The following is a 16,284-nucleotide window of genomic DNA, read 5'->3' as shown; positions in this document are numbered from 1 at the left end:
AGCGGCGATTGGTCAGCGGCGGGGTGGGCGGGGCGACTGGGGAGAGGGGCGGGGCCAGCGCGAGGCGGTGGCGGGAAGCGCGCGAGGCGAGCGCTGATTGGCCAGTCGGGCCGAGGGGGCGGAGCACAGCGCGATGAGCCGCGCGGTGATTGGCTGGGCGGCGCGGGGGCGGGGCTGTGGGCGGGGCTGTGGGCGGGGCCGCGGCGTGGCCGGAAGCGGAAGCAGCTGGCAGGTGCCACCATGGCGGCGCCGGGGCAGGAGGGCGGCGGAGGCTCCGGTGGCTCGGCGGGGCCAGCGGCGGGTGAGGGCGAGCGGGCGGCGGGTGAGGGCGAGCGGGCGGGCTGGGGGCGAGCGGGCCGGGAGAGCCGCGGGGGGGTGGGGCTGGGGGGGGAGGGGGGAATGAGGGCCGGGGGGGGAGGGGAGTGGGGGGGGAGGGGTGTCCTGTGGTCATTCTGGGGGTCCCATGGTCATGTCGGGGTGGTCAGTCTGGGCTGTGTCCCCTCCTGGTGTCCCCACGGTGTCCCTGGGGGTGAAGTCACCCATGCCAGGAGGGTCCTGTGGTCATTTTGGGTGTCCCATGGTGGTCAGCCCAGGCTGTGTCACCTCCCGGTGATGTCCCCACAATGTCCCCACAGTGCCACAGCGGGTGACACCTCGCTGGGTGTGCTGGTGCTGCAGAGCTCTGGGCCAGGGGTGTCCAGTGGTCACTTCTGGTGTCCCATGGTCATTTTGGGTGTCCTGGGGTGGTCAGCCCAGGCTGTGTCCCCTCCTGGTGACGCCACAGTGTCCCCTCAGTGTCCCTGGGGGTGAAGTCACCAATCCTAGAATTACCAGGGCTGCAGAGAGCTCTGGGACAGGGGAGTCCCATGGTCATTTCGGGGTTCTGATGGTCATTTCGGGTGTCCTGGGGTGCTCAGCCTGACCCATGTCCCCTCCCAGTGATGTCCCCATGTCCTCACAGTGTCACAGAGGGTGAAATACGCCAGCCTGGGTGTGCTGGTGCTGCAGAGAGCTCTGGGCCAGAGGGGTCCTGGGGTCATTTTGGGTATCCCATGGTCATTTCAGGTGTCCCAGGGTGCTCAGCCCGGGCTGTGTCCCCTCTCAGTGATGTCCCCATGATGTCCCCACAGTGTCCCTGGGGGTGAAGTCACCAATCCCAGGAGTACCAGGGCTGCAGAGAGCTCTGGGACAGGGGAGTCCCATGGTCACTTTGGGTGTCCCATGGTCACTTTGGTGTCCCGGGGTGGTCAGCCCAAGCCATGTCACTTCCCAGTGATGTCCCCACGATGTCCCCAGTGTTGTGGCGGGTGAAGTACGCCTCGCTGGGTGTGCTGGTGCTGCAGAGAGCTCTGGGACAGGGGTGTCCTGTGGTCATTCTGGGTGTCCTGGGGTGGTCAGCCCGGGCTGTGTCCCCTCCCAGTGATGTCCCCATGTCCCCGCAGTGTCGTGGAAGGTGAAGTACACCAGCTTGGGTGTGCTGGTGCTGCAGAGAGCTCTGGGACAGGGGTGTCCCATGGTCACTGTGGGTGTCCTGGAGTGGTCAGCCCAGGCTGTGTCCCCTCTCAGTGACCCCACAATGACCCCACAGTGTCCCCATGTCCCCGCAGTGTCACAGAAGGTGAAGTACGCCTCGCTGGGTGTCCTGGTGCTGCAGAGAGCTCTGGGACAGGGGGGTTCTGGGGTCATTTCAGGTGTCCCAGCCTGACCTCTATCCCCTCTCAGTGACCCCACAATGACCCCACACTGTCCCCATGTCCCCGCAGTGTCGCGGAAGGTGAAGTACGCCAGTTTGGGTGTGCTGGTGCTGCGGAGAGCTCTGGGACAGGGGGTTCCTATGGTCACTTCGGGGACCCTATGGTCATTTAGGGTGTCCCAGCCTGACCTCTATCCCCTCTCAGTGACCCCACAATGTCCCCACAATGTCACAATGTCCCCACAGTGTCGCGGAAGGTGAAGTACGCCAGCTTGGGTGTTCTGGTGCTGCAGAGAGCTCTGGGACAGGGGGTCCAATGGTCACTGTGGGTGTCCTGAAGTGGTCAGCCTGGGCTGTGTCCCCTCCCAGTGACCCCACAGTGTCCCCGCAGTGTCACGGAAGGTGAAGTACGCCTCGCTGGGGGTGCTGGTGCTGCAGAACGCGTCGCTGGTGCTCAGCATTCGCTACGTTCGCACTCTGCCCGGGGAGAGGTTCCTGCCGACCACCGCCGTGGTGATGGCCGAGGCCATGAAGGGCAGCGCGTGCCTGCTGCTGCTGCTCATCCAGCACAGGGGTAGGGACAGGGACATTGGGGACAGTGGGGACATTGGGGACATTGGGGACATTGGGGTGACACAGCGCCTGCCTGCTGCTGCTGCTGATACAGCACAGGGGTGAGGGGACACTGGGGACATGAGGGACATTGGGGACATTGGGGATATCAGAGACACAGCACCTGCCTGCTGCTGCTGCTCATCCAGCATAGGGGTGAGGGGACACTGGGGACATTGGGGACATTGGGGACACTGTGTGTGTCTGCTGCTGCTGCTGATACAGCACAGGGGTGAGGGGACATTGGGGTGACACAGCGCGTGTCTGCTGCTGCTGCTGATTCAGCACAGGGGTAGGGGACACTGGGGACATGGGGGTGACACAGTGCCTGCTGCTGCTGCTCATCCAGCACAGGGGTGAGGGACATTGGGGACACTGGGGACATGGGGGACATTGGGGTGACACAGCGCCTGCCTGCTGCTGCTGCTGATACAGCATAGGGGTAGGGACAACTGGGGACACTGGGGACACTGTGTGTGTCTGCTGCTGCTGCTGATCCAGCACAGGGGTGAGGGATATTGGGGACAGTGGGGACACTGGGGTGACACAGTGCCTGCTGCTGCTGCTGATACAGCACAGGGGTGAGGGGACACTGGGGACATTGGGGACAGTGGGGACACTGGGGTGACACAGTGCCTGCTGCTGCTGCTGCTCATCTGGCACAGGGGTGAGGGGACATTGGGGACACTGGGGACATTGGGAACATCAATGGGGACATTGGGGATGTTGGGGACATTGAAGGAATTGGGGACTTTGGGGACATTGAGGGCATTGGGGAGGTAGGGGGTGTTTGGGACATTGGGATGTTGGGGACATTAAGGACATCAGGGACATTGAGGACATTGTCCCCTGTCCCCAGGCAGTGTCCGGCAGACGGCGGTGACGCTGCACGAGGCGGTGGTGGGACAGTTTGGGGACACTCTGCGCCTGGCTGTCCCCTCGCTCATCTACACCCTGCAGAACAACCTGCAGTATGTGGCCATCAGCAACCTGCCCGCCGCCACCTTCCAGGTGCGACACTGGGGACACTGGGGACATTGGGGACACACTGGGGACACACTTAAGGACACTCTGGGGGCACCTGAAGATCCTGACCCTAATGTCCCCCTGTCCCAGTTAACCCTGTCCCCATGTCCCTGTCCCCCCAGGTGTCCTTGTCCCAGGTAACCCTGTTCCTGTCCCCACTGTCCCCATGTCACCTACCAGCTCAAGATCCTCACCCTGTCCCCATTGTCCCCATGTCACTATCCCAGTTAACATTGTCCTCATGTCCCCATTGTCCCCACTTAAGCCTTTCCATGTCCCCATGTCCCCATATCCCTGTGCTAGTTAACCCTGTCCCCATTGTCCCCAATGTCCCAGTTAACCTTTTCCATGTCCCCATTGTCCCCATGTCACCTACCAACTGAAGATCCTGTCCCCATGTCCCCATTGTCCCCATGTCCCTGTCCCAGTTAACATTGTCCCCATGTCCCCAGGTCACCTACCAGCTGAAGATCCTGACAGTGTCCCTACTGTCCCCATGTCCCATTTAACCCTTTCCATGTCCCCATTGGCACCAGTTAACCCTTTCCATGTCCCTTTATGTCACATGCCAGCTGAAGATCCTCAGCCTGTCCCCATGTCCCTATTGTCCCCATGTCCCAGTTAACCCTTTCCCTGTCCCCATGTCCCCAGGTCACATACTAGCTGAAGATCCTTGCCCTGTCCCAGTTAACACTGTCCCCATTTTCCCCCTGTCCCCAGGTCATGTACCAGCTGAAGATCCTGACCCTGTCCCCATTGTCCCCATGTCCCGTTTAACCCTGTCCCCATTGTCCCCTGCCCGCAGGTGACGTACCAGCTGAAGATCCTGACCCTGTCCCCATGTCCCCATGTCCCATTTAACCCTTTCCCTGCCCGCAGGTGACGTACCAGCTGAAGATCCTGACCATGTCCCCATTGTCACTTTGTCCCCATGTCCCCATTGTCCCCATGTCCCATTTAACCCTTTCCCTGCCCGCAGGTGACGTACCAGCTGAAGATCCTGACCACGGCGCTGTTCTCGGTGCTGCTGCTGGGCACGGCTCTGTCGCGCCTGCAGTGGCTCTCGCTGGCGCTGCTCTTCGCCGGGGTGGCTCTGGTGCAGGCCGAGCAGGCGCGGGCCGTGCCGCCGGCGCTGTCCCCGTCCCCCGGCCCCGAGGGTCCCCCGCAGAGCTACGCCGTGGGGCTGGCGGCCGTGGCGGCCTCCTGCCTGTCCTCGGGCTTCGCCGGCGTCTACTTCGAGCGGCTGCTGAAGCGCTCGGGAGGCTCCATCTGGCTGCGCAACGTCCAGCTGGGCGCCGTGGGCACGGCCGTGGGGCTGGGCGCCATGCTGGCCGCCGAGGGGCCGGCGGTGGCCGCGCTGGGCTTCTTCTACGGCTACAACGGCGCCGTGTGGGCCGTGGTGGTCAACCAGGCGGCCGGAGGGCTGCTGGTGGCCGTGGTGGTTCGCTACGCCGACAACATCCTCAAGGGCTTCGCCACGGCGCTGTCCATCCTGGCGTCCACCGCCGCCTCCGCACACCTCTTCGGCTTCCGGCCGCGGGCGCCCTTCCTGGCCGGCACCGCCATGGTGCTGCTGGCCGTCGTGCTCTACGGCCGGCCCCGGGGCCAGCAGGCGCGGCCGCAGGACGGCGGCAAGTCAGTGGGACCCTAGGGGACAGCGTGGCCGGGGTGGCCTTGGGGACGGAGGGGACGTCACCGCCCCGGGGTGGCCTTGGGGACACAGGGGACACCGTCGCCCCGGGGTGGCCTTGGGGACGGGGAGGGGATGGGTGTGGGGTGAGCTGGGGTGGAGGAAGCTGCTGCTGGTGGTGGTGAGGCTCGTTAGGGCTCATTAAGGATCATTAGGACCTGGATTTTGGGGTTGGTCAGATGGTGCAGGCTCGTTAGGAGGTGATGGAAGCTCGTTAGAGCTCATTAGGAGGTGATGGAGGCTCGTTAGGGCTCATTAAGGCTCATGAGGAGGTGCATTTTGGGGTTCATCAGGCGGTGGAGGCTCATTAAGGATCATTAGGAGCACGAAAGGTCTCCAGGGCTCATTAAGGATCATTAGGAGCACGAAGGATCTCACAGAGCTCATTAGAAGGTTAATTTTGGGGTTGTCAGGTGGAGGAGGTTCGTTAGGGCTCGTTAGGAAATGGTGGAGGCTCGTTAGGGTTCATTAGGGCTCATTAAGGCTCATTAGGAGGTGGATTTTGGGGTTCATCAGGTGGTGGAGGTTCGTTAAGGCTCGTTAGGAGGTGCTGGAGGAGCTGGAAAGGTTCATCAGGTGGTAGAGGCTCATTAAGGCTCATTAGGACCATGAAGGATCAGATTTTGGGGTCATCAGGTGCTGGAGGCTCATTAGGGCTCGTTAGGACCTTGAAGGATCTCATGGAGCTCATTAGGTGGATTTTGGGGTTCGTCAGGTGGTGGTGGAGCTAGAAAGTTCATCAGGTGCTGGAGGCTCATTAAGGCTTGTTAGGACTTGGATTTTGGGGTTCATCAGGTGCTGGAGGCTCATTAGGACTCGTTAGGAGGCGGTGGAAGCTCATTAAGGATCATTAGGAGCAGGAAGGATCTCACAGAGCTCATTAGGGCTCGTTAGGACCTTGAAGGATCTCATGGAGCTCGTTAGGAGGTGGATTTTGGGGTTCATCAGGTGCTGGAGGTTCATTAGGACTCAGATTTGGGGGTTCATCAGGTGGTGGAGGCTCATTAAGGCTAATTAGGGCTCGTTAAGAGGTGGTGGAGCTCATTAAGGCTCATTAGGACCATGAAGGATCCGATTTTGGGTTTCATCAGGTGCTGGAGGCTCATTAGGGCTCATTAGGACCAGGAAGGTTCATCAGGTGCTGGAGACTCATTAAGGCTCATTAGGAGGTGCTGGAGGCTCATTAAGCTCGTTAGGACCATGAAGGATTATGAATTTGGGGTCATCAGGTACTGGAAGCTCATTAAGGCTCATTAAGACTTTGAAGGATTAGGATTTTGGGGTCATCAGGCGCTGGAGGCTCATTAAGGCTCATTAAGGCTCATTAGGAGGTGATGGAGAAGCTGGAAAGGTTCATCAGGTGTTGGGGACTCATTAAGGCTCGTTAGGAGGTGCTGGAGGCTCATTAAGGCTCATTAGGACCATGAAGGATTAGGATTTTGGGTTCATTAGGCGCTGGAGGCTCATTAAGGCTCATTAAGGCTCATTAGGGGCTGGTGGGGGATGAGGAACTCATTAATGCTCATTAAGTAGTGAAGACTCTTAATTAAGGGGGGGAGCCCAGAGTGGAGGTTAATGAGGGCAGGGAGGTTAATGGGGTCAAAGGTTAATGAGGTTAATGAGGTCAGGGAAATAATGAGTTTAATAAGCTCAGAGATTAATGACATTAATGAGGTCAGAGAGGTTAATGACAATAATGGGGTTGGGGAGATAAAGGAGGTTAATGAGGTCAGGGAAGTTAATGAGGTTAACGAGGTCAGAGGTTAACGAGGTTAATGAGGTCAGAGGTTAATGAGGTTAACAAGATCAGAGGTTAACGAGGTCAGGGAGGTAATTGAGCTTAACGAGGTCAGAGATTAATTATGTTAATGAGGTCAGAGGTTAATGAGGTTAACGAGGTCAGAGACTAATGAGGTTAACGAGGTCAGAGAATGAGGTCAGAGGTTAATGAGGTTAATCAGCTCAGAGGTTAACGAGGTCAGAGGTTGAGGTCAGAGGTTAATGATTTTAATGAGGTCAGAGGTTAATGAGGTTAACGAGGTCAGAGGCTAACAAGGTCAGAGGTTAATGATTTTAATGAGGTTAATGATGTTAATGAGGTCAGAGGTTAACGAGGTCAGAGGTCACTGAGGTCGGGTTCCCCTCCCCCTCCCCTCCCCCATCCCCCCACGGCCCGGGGTGGGGGAGGGGCGCTGTACAGCTTTTCTAGGGGGGAGGGGCGGCTGGCGGTTTTTAACGAGGATTTGGGGCTAATAAAGGCAGATTTGGTTAACCAGCCTCCGGGGGGGAGGGGAGGGGAGGGGAACTAACACACTAACACGGGATGGACGGGAGCCATAGGGGCCCGGGGGGGGATGGGAGCCATAGGGACACCATGGGGCATACAGGATCCATAGGGGATGGATGGGATCCATAGGGATACCATGGGGCTCTATAGGATCCATAGGGGCCCGGGGGGGTATGGAATCTATAGGGGATGGATGGAATCCATAGGGACCCTGGGGCATACAGGATCCATAGGGGGTGTATAGGATCTATAGGGGATGGATGGGATCCATAGGGATACTATGGGGCTCTATAGGATCCATAGGGGATGTATGGAACCCATAGGGACACCCTTGCTCTATATAGGATCCATAGGGACCTGGGGGGGGTATGGAATCTATAGGGGATGGATGGAATCCATAGGGACACCATGGGCCATACAGGATCCATAGGGGCCCTGGGGGTCATATGGAATCCACAGGGACTCCTGGGGCTCTGTAGGATCCATAGGGGATGGACGGGATCCATAGGGACACCCTTGGTGTGTATAGGATCCATAGGGACCCCAGGGGGGTATGGAATCCATAGGGGATGTATAGGATCCATAGGGACTCCTGGGGTTCTGTAGGATCCATAGGGGATGGACGTGATCCATAGGGGCCCTGGAGGGGGTATGGGAGCCATAGGGGATGGATGGGATCCACAGGGACCCCGGGGGAGGTACAGAATCCATAGGGCCACATAGGATCCCTAGGGCCCCCAGGGACAGAATAGAACCCATAGGGACCCTTGGGGTGCTATAGGATCCATAGGGGATGTATAGAACCCATAGGGACACCTTGGGGCATACAGGATCCATAGGGACACCATGGGGATGTATGGGATCCATAGGGACCCTGGGGCCATATAGGATCCATAGGGACCCCTGGGACCTGTATAGAATCCATAGGGACACCTGGGGGGTGTATGGAATCCATAGGGACCCCTGCAGGTCTATAGGATCCATAGAGCCATATAGAACCCATAGGGAACCCTGGGGATGTATAGGATCCATAGAGACCCTGGGGGATGTATAGGATCCATAGGGACCCCTGGGATCATATTGATTCCATAGGGACCCATAGAGACTCCATGGGTTGCATAGGGTCCATAGGGACACCATGGGCTGTATAGGATCCATAGGGACTGCTGAGATTATATTGATTCCATAGGGATCTCGGGGATGTATAGGATCCATAGGGCCATATAGAACCCATAGAGACCCCTGGGGATGTATAGGATCCATAGGGGATGGATGGAATCCATAGGGCCCCCATGGGCTGTACAGAATCCATAGGGCCCCCAAGGATTGAACAGAATCCATAGGCACATCCAACCCCCTGGACCATATAGGAACCTCCCAGGCTGTACTGGATCCCTTGGGGATTGCTGTGGGCCTTATGGAATCCATACTGACCTCCCTGGGACCCTATAGGATCCATACTGACCCTCATTGGGACCCTATAGAATCCATAGGGACCTCCCTGGGACCCTATAGCATCCATACTGACCCTCCCTGGGCCGTATAGCATCCATAGGGACCCTCCCTGGGCCTTGTAGCATCCATACTGACCCTCCCTGGGCCTTATAGAATCCATACTGACCCTCCCTAGGACCCTATAGAATCCATAAGGACCCTCCTTGGGTCTGTACAGAATCCATAGGGACACCTATAGGGTGCCACACAGACCCCCCCAGGGCCCTATACAATGCCATAGAGACCCCCCCAGCCCCCTACAGGATCCATAGGGAGTCCCCAGAGCCATACATGATCCCCAGCCCCCATAGGATCCATAGGGGAGTCCCCAGGGCCCTATAGAATGCAATAGAGACCCCCAGGCCCCTCTAGGATCCATAAGAGAACCTCCCAGCCCCTATAGGATCCATAGGGGATCCCCAGAGCCCTATAGGACCCTCCCCAGCCCCCATAGGATCCATAGGGGAGTCCCCAGGGCCCTACAGAACGCCATAGAGACCCCCCAGGCCCCTACAGGATCCATAAGAGAACCTCCCAGGCCCCTATAGAACCCTCCCAGCCCCCCCAGGATCCATAGGGGACACTCAGCGGGGTCTCTCGCTCTCTTGCAGGTCTCCCCGCAAGGCCAAGGGCACCTGACAGCGCCGAGCCACGCCCCCGGGCCCTATAGGGGCTGTAGGGACTGCCATGGAGCCTATAGAGCCATACGGACCTCTGAGCCCCGCCCCTCCCCTTATGGGATCCATACGGACCTCTCAGCCCCGCCCCTTCCCCTATAGATCCATACGGGAGCTCCCTGCGCCTGCCGGGGGCTATAGGGACCAGTGACACCCCCAGCCAGGTCCCTATAGATCCTATATGGACCGCTCGCCCCTCCCCCAGTCCCTATAGGGCACTTCCGGTCACTCCAGCTCCCTATAGATCCATACGGACCGCTCGCCCCTCCCCCCGGTCCCTATGGATCCCATAAGGCCTCGCGCCGCCATTTCCACACGAATTAAGAGGATTTTGGTCAAACTCGGCTCTGCGCATGCGCCGCGCGGCAATGATTGACAGCGACCATCGAGGCGAGGCTTTATTGGGCCAGAGCGGCCGCGCGGCGTCACTTCCGCCCCGCGAACAGCCGCCAACCGGAAGCGGCGACCATCGAGACGCGCTTCCGGCGGCGCGGAGCGGCCAGGGCTGGGGCGGCGCGGCCGCGCTCTCGGTGGCGCGCGGTCCTCCCAGCGCTCCCAGTTCCCTCCCAGTCCGTCCCAGTTCATCCCAGTCCATCCCAGTTCCCTGCCCAGGCTCAGCGCAGCAGCCGCGCCAGCAGCCAGCAGCCCAGCGTCAGCCAGTGGCTCGCCCAGCTCAGCTCGGACCACTTGCGCACGGTGTAGGCCATGCCGTAGCCCTGAGGGGACAGACGGTGGCGCCGGGGTGACCCGAATTGGGGATTTTGGGGTTTTTTGGGGGTTTTTTGGGGATTTGGGGTCTCACCTGCTCCTCCACGCTGTCCTCGGCCTCCACGTCGAACAGAGCTCCCAGGTAGGAGAGGTGGAACAGGGCGAGAGAGCCCAGCAGCAGGTTCAGGGCTCGGACCCACAGCGCCTGGGGGGTTAAATCCCAAAATACACCCTCAGAAACCCCAAAAAACCCTCAGAGACCCCAAAATCACCCTGTTCAGGGCTCGGACCCACAGCGCCTGAGGGACTGAAACCCAAAAAACTGTCAGGGATTGCCCTGAACCCCAAAAACTCTCAGATCTCCCCAAAATCACCCCATTCAGAGCTTGGACCTACAGGGCCTGTGGGATCAAACCCCAAAAACTGTCAGAGAACCCCGAGGGAACCCCAAAATCACCCCGTTCAGGGCTCAGACCCACAGGGCCTGAGGGATTGAACCCCAAACAGCGTCAGGGATTTCCCCTGAACCCCAAAAACCCTCACAGACCCCTGAGGAATCCCCAAATCCCTCTGCAGCCCCCCAGAAATGCCCCAGAACATTCTGGAGCTCCCCAGAGCCATCTGGAGCTCCATCAGGGACCCCCAGAGCCATCTGGAACCCCCCAGGACCCCCAAACCCCCCCAAAAGCCCCCCAGGACCTCCCAAAACCCCCTAGAGTTCCCCCGGCCCCCTGGATCCCCCAGGACCGCCCAAAGCCCCCCAAAAGCCCCCCCAGGCACCTCTGAAGCCTCCGCAGGAGCCCCCAGATCCCCCCTAGAGTTCCCCCACGACCCCCCTGGCCCAACCCAGGAGCCCCAAATCGCCCCAGAACACCCCAGGACCCCCAAATCCCACCTCAAATCCCCCAGGACCCCCAGGGTCCCCCCAGGACACCCGAGGACCTCCCCAAACTCCCCAAAAAGCCCCCAGACCCTCTGAAGCCTCCCCAGGACCCCAAACCCCAGGGACACCCCAAAACCCCGTGGATCCGCCCAGGACCCCTCCAAACCCCCAGGACCCCCAAATCCCCTAGAGTTCCCCAGACCCCCAGGGCACCCAAATCCCACCTCAAATCCCTCAGGACCACCCTAGGACCCCCAAATTTCCCAACCCACCTCAAATCCCCCAGGACCCCCAGGGCACCCCCAAACCCTCAAGTCCCCAGACCCTCTGAAGCCCCCCCAGTCCCCCCAATCCCTGCTGCTCACGTCCTTGTGTCGGTGGGCGCAGCGCGGCGGGCAGCGCTTGGACAACACGCAGGCGTCAAAGATGGCGGCCAGGCGCTGGCGCAGGGCTGGGCGGGGCAGGGGGCGGGGTCAGGGCGGGACACGCCCACCGAGGGACACACCCAGCACTGGGAAACCCCGCCCAGTGCCCGTGGCCACGCCCACCATCGATAAACCCCGCCCAGGAGCCATGGCCGCGCCCACCGAGGACCACACCCATAACAGAGAAGCCACGCCCAACACCGACCACACCCAATAGAGATAAATCCCACCCTCGTCATGGCCACGCCCACCACCGATAAACCCCGCCCAGGAGCCATGGCCACGCCCCCCACAGACCACACCCAATACGGATAAACCCCACCCAATGCCTATGCCACGCCCACCAAGGACCACACCCACAACCGAGAAGCCACGCCCACCACCGACCACACCCAATAGAGATAAATCCCACCCTGCAGCCATGGCCACGCCCACCGACGACCACACCCACAACTGAGAAACCCCACCCAGCAGCCGTGGCCACGCCCACCACTGGCCACACCCACAATACAAATCTGCCCGACACCCGTGGCCACGCCCACCACCGAGAAACCCCGCCCAGGAGCCATGGCCACGCCCACCAAGGACCACGCCCATCACTGGTAAACCCCATCCAGCATCTATGGCCACGCCCACCACTGACTGCACCCACAAATAAGCCACACTAAGCCCCGCCCCCATCCCCGGCCCCGCCCCTTAAAGGGCCAGCAGACACTAAGCCCCGCCCCTTAAAAGGAACAGCACTGACACTAAGCCCCGCCCCCATCCCCGGCCCCGCCCCTTAAAGGGGCAGCGCTCACCGTGCTCAGAGTAGGTGATCAGCCCCAGGGAGAGCAGAACTGCAGCCAGGTGGAAACTCAGACCCTGCGGGGTTGGGGAGTTGGGGATTTGGGGGGATTTTGGGGGATTTTGGGGGGATTTGGGGGGATTTTGGGGTTTTGGGGGTTTTGGGGGAGGGTATTTTGGGATTTTGGGATTTTGGGGAGATTTTGGGGTTTTGGGGGATTTTTGGGGGTTTTGGGGGGATTTTGGGGGGTTTTGGGGGTTTGGGTTCTGGGAGATTTGGGTGTTTAGTGAGATTCTGGGGAATTTGAGGGGGATTTTTGGGGGATTTGGGGTTCCCAGGGGGGGTTTGGAACGCTTTTGGGGTATTTTTGGGATGATTTTTGTGTGATTTTGGGTTTATTTTGGGGTATTTTTGGGGTGGTTACTGAGATGATTTTTGGGGTGAATTTGGGGATATTTTTCAGGTAATTTTGGGGTATTTTTGGGGTGATTTTGGGCTATTTTGGGGTCTCTCACATGCAGTGAGGAGCTGGGTTTATTTTGGAGTATTTTTGGGATGATTTTTCGGTATTTTTGCAGTGAATTTTGGGATGATTTGGGGGTGATTTTTGGGATATCTTTGGGCTATTTTTGGGATGATTTTGGGCTATTTTTAGGCTCATTTTTGGGATGATTTTGGGATATTTCTGGGATAATTTTGGGCAGTTTTTGGGGTGATTTTGGGCTATTTTTGGGGTTATTTTTGGGCTATTTTGGGGTGTTTTGGGTCTCACGTGCAGCAGGGTGCTGGGTGTATTTTGGGATAATTTTGGGCAGTTTTGGGGTTACTTTTTGGGGTGATTTTGGGCAGTTTTTGGGGTGTTTCAGGATCTCTCACGTGCAGCAGGGCGCTGGGTGTATTTTGGGCAGTTTTTGGGGTTATTTTGGGGTGATTTTGGGGTATTTTTGGGGTGATTTTGTGGTTATTTCAGGATCTCTCACGTGCAGCAGGGCGCTGGCAGCGTAAGTTCCAATCACAGCAGCGAAAGTGCCAAAGCGACGAGAGGTTTGGAAAACATCTGTGGGGAGAGCAGAGTGACCATGAGTGACCAGAGAGTGACCAACTGACCAGTGAGTGACCATGAGTGACCATGAGTGACCATGAGTGACCTGTGAGTGACCAGTGAGTGACCAGTGAGTGATCAGAGTGACCAGTGAGTGACCAGTGAGTGACCACTGAGTGACCATGAGTGACCAGTGAGTGACCATGAGTGACCAGTGAGTGACCAGTGAGTGACCATGAGTGACCATGAGTGACCAACTGACCAGTGAGTGACCAGAGTGACCATGAGTGACCATTGAGTGACCAATGAGTGACCAGTGAGTGACCAGTGAGTGACCAGTGAGTGACCAGTGAGTGACCAGTGAGTGACAACCAGTAACTACCCAGTGACACCAGTTTCCTCCCAGTTTGTCCAAATCCCCTCCCAGTCCATCCCCAGTCCAATCCCAGTCCCTCCCAGTATAACCCAGTTTCCCTCCCAGTCTCTCCCAGTCCATCCCAGTTTGTCCCAATTCCATCCCAGTGCCTCCCAATCCCCTCCCAGTTCATTCCCAGTCCCTCCTAGGCTTTCCCAGTTCCTCTCAGTATAACCCAGTTTCTCTCCCAGTCCCTCCCAGTTTGTCCAAATCTATTCCCAGTTCGATCCCAGTTCCCTCCCAGTTCCATCCCAATTTGCCCCAGTATAACCCAGTATAACCCAGTTCCCCCCCCAGTTCCCTCCCAGTACAAACCAGTTCCTTTTTCTCCCAAAATCCCCATTTGTCACCCTAAAACCACCACGAGTTTCCCTCCCAGTAACTCCCAGTATAACCCAGCAGTCTCACAGGTGTGCAGCCAGCGGCTCATGGGGATGTTCCAGTTTGTCACAACTTCGGCCATGGAGCGCGGAAACTCCACCCGCAGGGGGTGGGACACTGCCAGGTCCCTGGGGACACCAGGGGACATTGGGGACATTAATGGGGACAGCATGGGGACAGCAATGGGGACACTGGGGACATTGGGGACACTGATGGGACACTGGGGACACTGGGGATATTGGGGACATTGATGGGGACACTGGGGACGTTGGGAATGTTGGGGACAGCAGTGGGGACAGCAATGGGGACACTGGGGACATTGGGGACATTGGGGACATTTGGGGACATTGGGGGCATTAATGGGGACAGTGGGGATACTGGGCACAGCAGTGGGGACACTGGGGACATTGGGGACATTGGGGATTTGGGGATATTGGGGGCATTTGGGACTTTGGGGACATTAATGGGGACATTGGGGATATTGGGGACAGTGGGGACGTTGTGGACATCAGGGGGGTCAGTGTGACACCAGGAGGACATCGTGGGGTCACACGGGGAGGGCTCAGTGTCACTGTGATGTCCCCATGATGTTCCCAATGTCCCCCAGGCCTCCCCATGTCACATGGTCGTGTCACAGTGTCACCCCTGACCCAGCCAGTGTCACCATGATGTCCCCAAGGGGAGACTCAGTGTCACTTTGGGTGCAGTGTCCCCAGGGTGTCCCCATGATGTCCCCACAATGTCCCCAAGGTGTCCCCAGTGTCCCCAACCCTCACCATGTCACATGGTCATGTCACAGTGTCACCCCTGTCCCCACCAGTGTCACTGTGATGTCCCCAAGGGGAGAGTCAGTGGCACTTTGGCTGTGCTCAGTGTCACCTCAATATCCCCATGATGTCCCCAGGGTGTCCCCAGAGTGTCCCCAACCCTCCCCATGTCACATGGTCGTGTCGCAGTGTCACCCCTGTCCCACCAGTGTCACCATGATGTCTCCATGGGGACACTTTGGGCGCAGTCAATGTCCCTGTGGTGTCCCCAAGGTGTCCCCAATGTCCCCCAGGCTCACCAGGTCAGGTGATCGTGTCGCAGTGTCACCCCTGTCCCCATCAGTGTCACCGTGATGTCCCCATGGGGACACTTTGGGTGCAGTCAGTGTCCCCAAGGTGTCCCCAATGTTCCCAAGCCTCCCCATGTCACCATGGTCATGTCGCAGTGTCACCCCTGACCCCACCAGTGTCACCATGATGTCCCCAAGGGGAGAGTCAGTGGCACTTTGGGTGCAGTCAGTGTCCCTGTGGTGTCCCCACAGTGTCCCCACGACGTCCCCAAGGTGTCCCCAATGTCCCCAATGTCCCCCAGGCCTCACCATGTCAGGTGATCGTGTCGCAGTGTCGCCCCTGTCCCCATCAGTGTCACCATGATGTCCCCAAGGGGAGAGTCAGTGTCACTTTGAGCACAGTCAATGTCCCTGTGGTGTCCCCACGATGTCCCCACGATGTCCCCACGGTGTCCCCAATGTCCCCCAGGCTCACCAGGTCAGGTGATCGTGTCGCAGTGTCGCCCCTGTCCCCGCCAGGGTCGCGGTGGCCTCGGACAGGAAAGCCACAAAGTAGTTGCTGAAGTGGAAGGAGAGCGCGCTCTCGTACGCACGGAGCCACCTAGCGGCCGGGAGGACCCACGGCGGGAGTGGGGGAGCGGGGGGAATTTGGGGGAATTTGGGGATTTTGGGGGAAATTTGGGGATTTTTGGGGTAAATTTGGGGATTTTGGGGGAAATTTGGGGATTTTGAGGGAAATTTGGAAAATTTGGGGATTTGGGGGAAATTTGAGGATTTTGGGGAAAATTTGGAGGATTTTTGGGGAAGGGGATTTTGGGTGTTGAAATTTGGGGATTTTGGGGGAAAGTTTGGGGATTTTTGGGGAAAATTTGGGTATTTTTGGGGGAAGGGGATTTGGGGGAATTGGGTTTTGGGGGAAATTTAGTTTTAAGGATTGCATTTTGTGGGGATTTTAAATTTGGGATTTTGAAATTGGGGGTTTTGGGTTTGAAATTTGGGATTTGGGGAAAATTTGGAGAAATTTGGGGAGAAATTTGGGGATTTGGGGAATTTTGGGATTTTTGGGGAAATTTGGGGAGGTTTGGGGAAAATTTGGGATTTTTGGGG

The 16,284-nt window shown here is 58.3% G+C and overlaps 2 protein-coding genes across 18 annotated transcripts in view; one reads left to right on the top strand and one right to left on the bottom strand.

Moving 5' to 3' along the window:
• The first annotated feature begins 205 nt into the window (after positions 1 to 205).
• Positions 206 to 7,293, top strand: SLC35A2 (solute carrier family 35 member A2). Of its 17 annotated transcripts, XM_085046642.1 has the most exons (12): positions 206 to 301; positions 2,085 to 2,267; positions 3,165 to 3,316; positions 4,311 to 5,221; positions 5,253 to 5,657; positions 6,012 to 6,159; positions 6,312 to 6,704; positions 6,741 to 6,792; positions 6,895 to 6,919; positions 6,983 to 7,005; positions 7,044 to 7,102; positions 7,137 to 7,293. In XM_085046642.1, the coding sequence occupies exons 1-4, from the start codon at positions 241 to 243 to the stop codon at positions 4,980 to 4,982; spliced, it is 1,068 nt and encodes a 355-aa protein (XP_084902768.1). In that variant the 5' UTR covers positions 206 to 240; the 3' UTR covers positions 4,983 to 5,221; positions 5,253 to 5,657; positions 6,012 to 6,159; positions 6,312 to 6,704; positions 6,741 to 6,792; positions 6,895 to 6,919; positions 6,983 to 7,005; positions 7,044 to 7,102; positions 7,137 to 7,293. The 17 variants fall into 17 exon arrangements, with proteins under 17 accessions (XP_084902768.1, XP_084902761.1, XP_084902769.1 ...); XM_085046635.1 differs by having other exon boundaries at positions 5,253 to 5,516; positions 5,569 to 5,597; positions 6,012 to 6,030; positions 6,321 to 6,704; positions 6,741 to 7,102; XM_085046643.1 differs by lacking the exons at positions 6,741 to 6,792; positions 6,895 to 6,919 and having other exon boundaries at positions 6,312 to 6,644; positions 6,958 to 6,989; positions 7,042 to 7,102.
• Positions 7,294 to 9,864: 2,571 nt separating this feature from the next.
• PORCN (porcupine O-acyltransferase) overlaps positions 9,865 to 16,284 on the bottom strand; it is an 8,241-nt gene continuing 1,821 nt past the window's right edge. Inside the window, exons 2-8 of the mRNA XM_085046208.1 lie at positions 15,653 to 15,778; positions 14,148 to 14,248; positions 13,263 to 13,339; positions 12,296 to 12,359; positions 11,436 to 11,521; positions 10,282 to 10,392; positions 9,865 to 10,195 (exon numbers count right to left, since the gene is read on the bottom strand). Of these exons, the coding sequence (XP_084902334.1) occupies positions 10,094 to 10,195; positions 10,282 to 10,392; positions 11,436 to 11,521; positions 12,296 to 12,359; positions 13,263 to 13,339; positions 14,148 to 14,248; positions 15,653 to 15,778 (667 nt within the window). The 3' untranslated portion in view covers positions 9,865 to 10,093. The remainder of the gene's footprint in view (positions 10,196 to 10,281; positions 10,393 to 11,435; positions 11,522 to 12,295; positions 12,360 to 13,262; positions 13,340 to 14,147; positions 14,249 to 15,652; positions 15,779 to 16,284) is intronic.

This window comes from Lichenostomus cassidix, unplaced genomic scaffold (assembly GCF_008360975.1).
Source record: "Lichenostomus cassidix isolate B80296 unplaced genomic scaffold, HeHo_3.0 HiC_scaffold_40, whole genome shotgun sequence".
NCBI classification, from domain to species: Eukaryota; Metazoa; Chordata; class Aves; order Passeriformes; family Meliphagidae; genus Lichenostomus; species Lichenostomus cassidix.
This window is presented reverse-complemented; position numbering and strand designations above follow the sequence as displayed.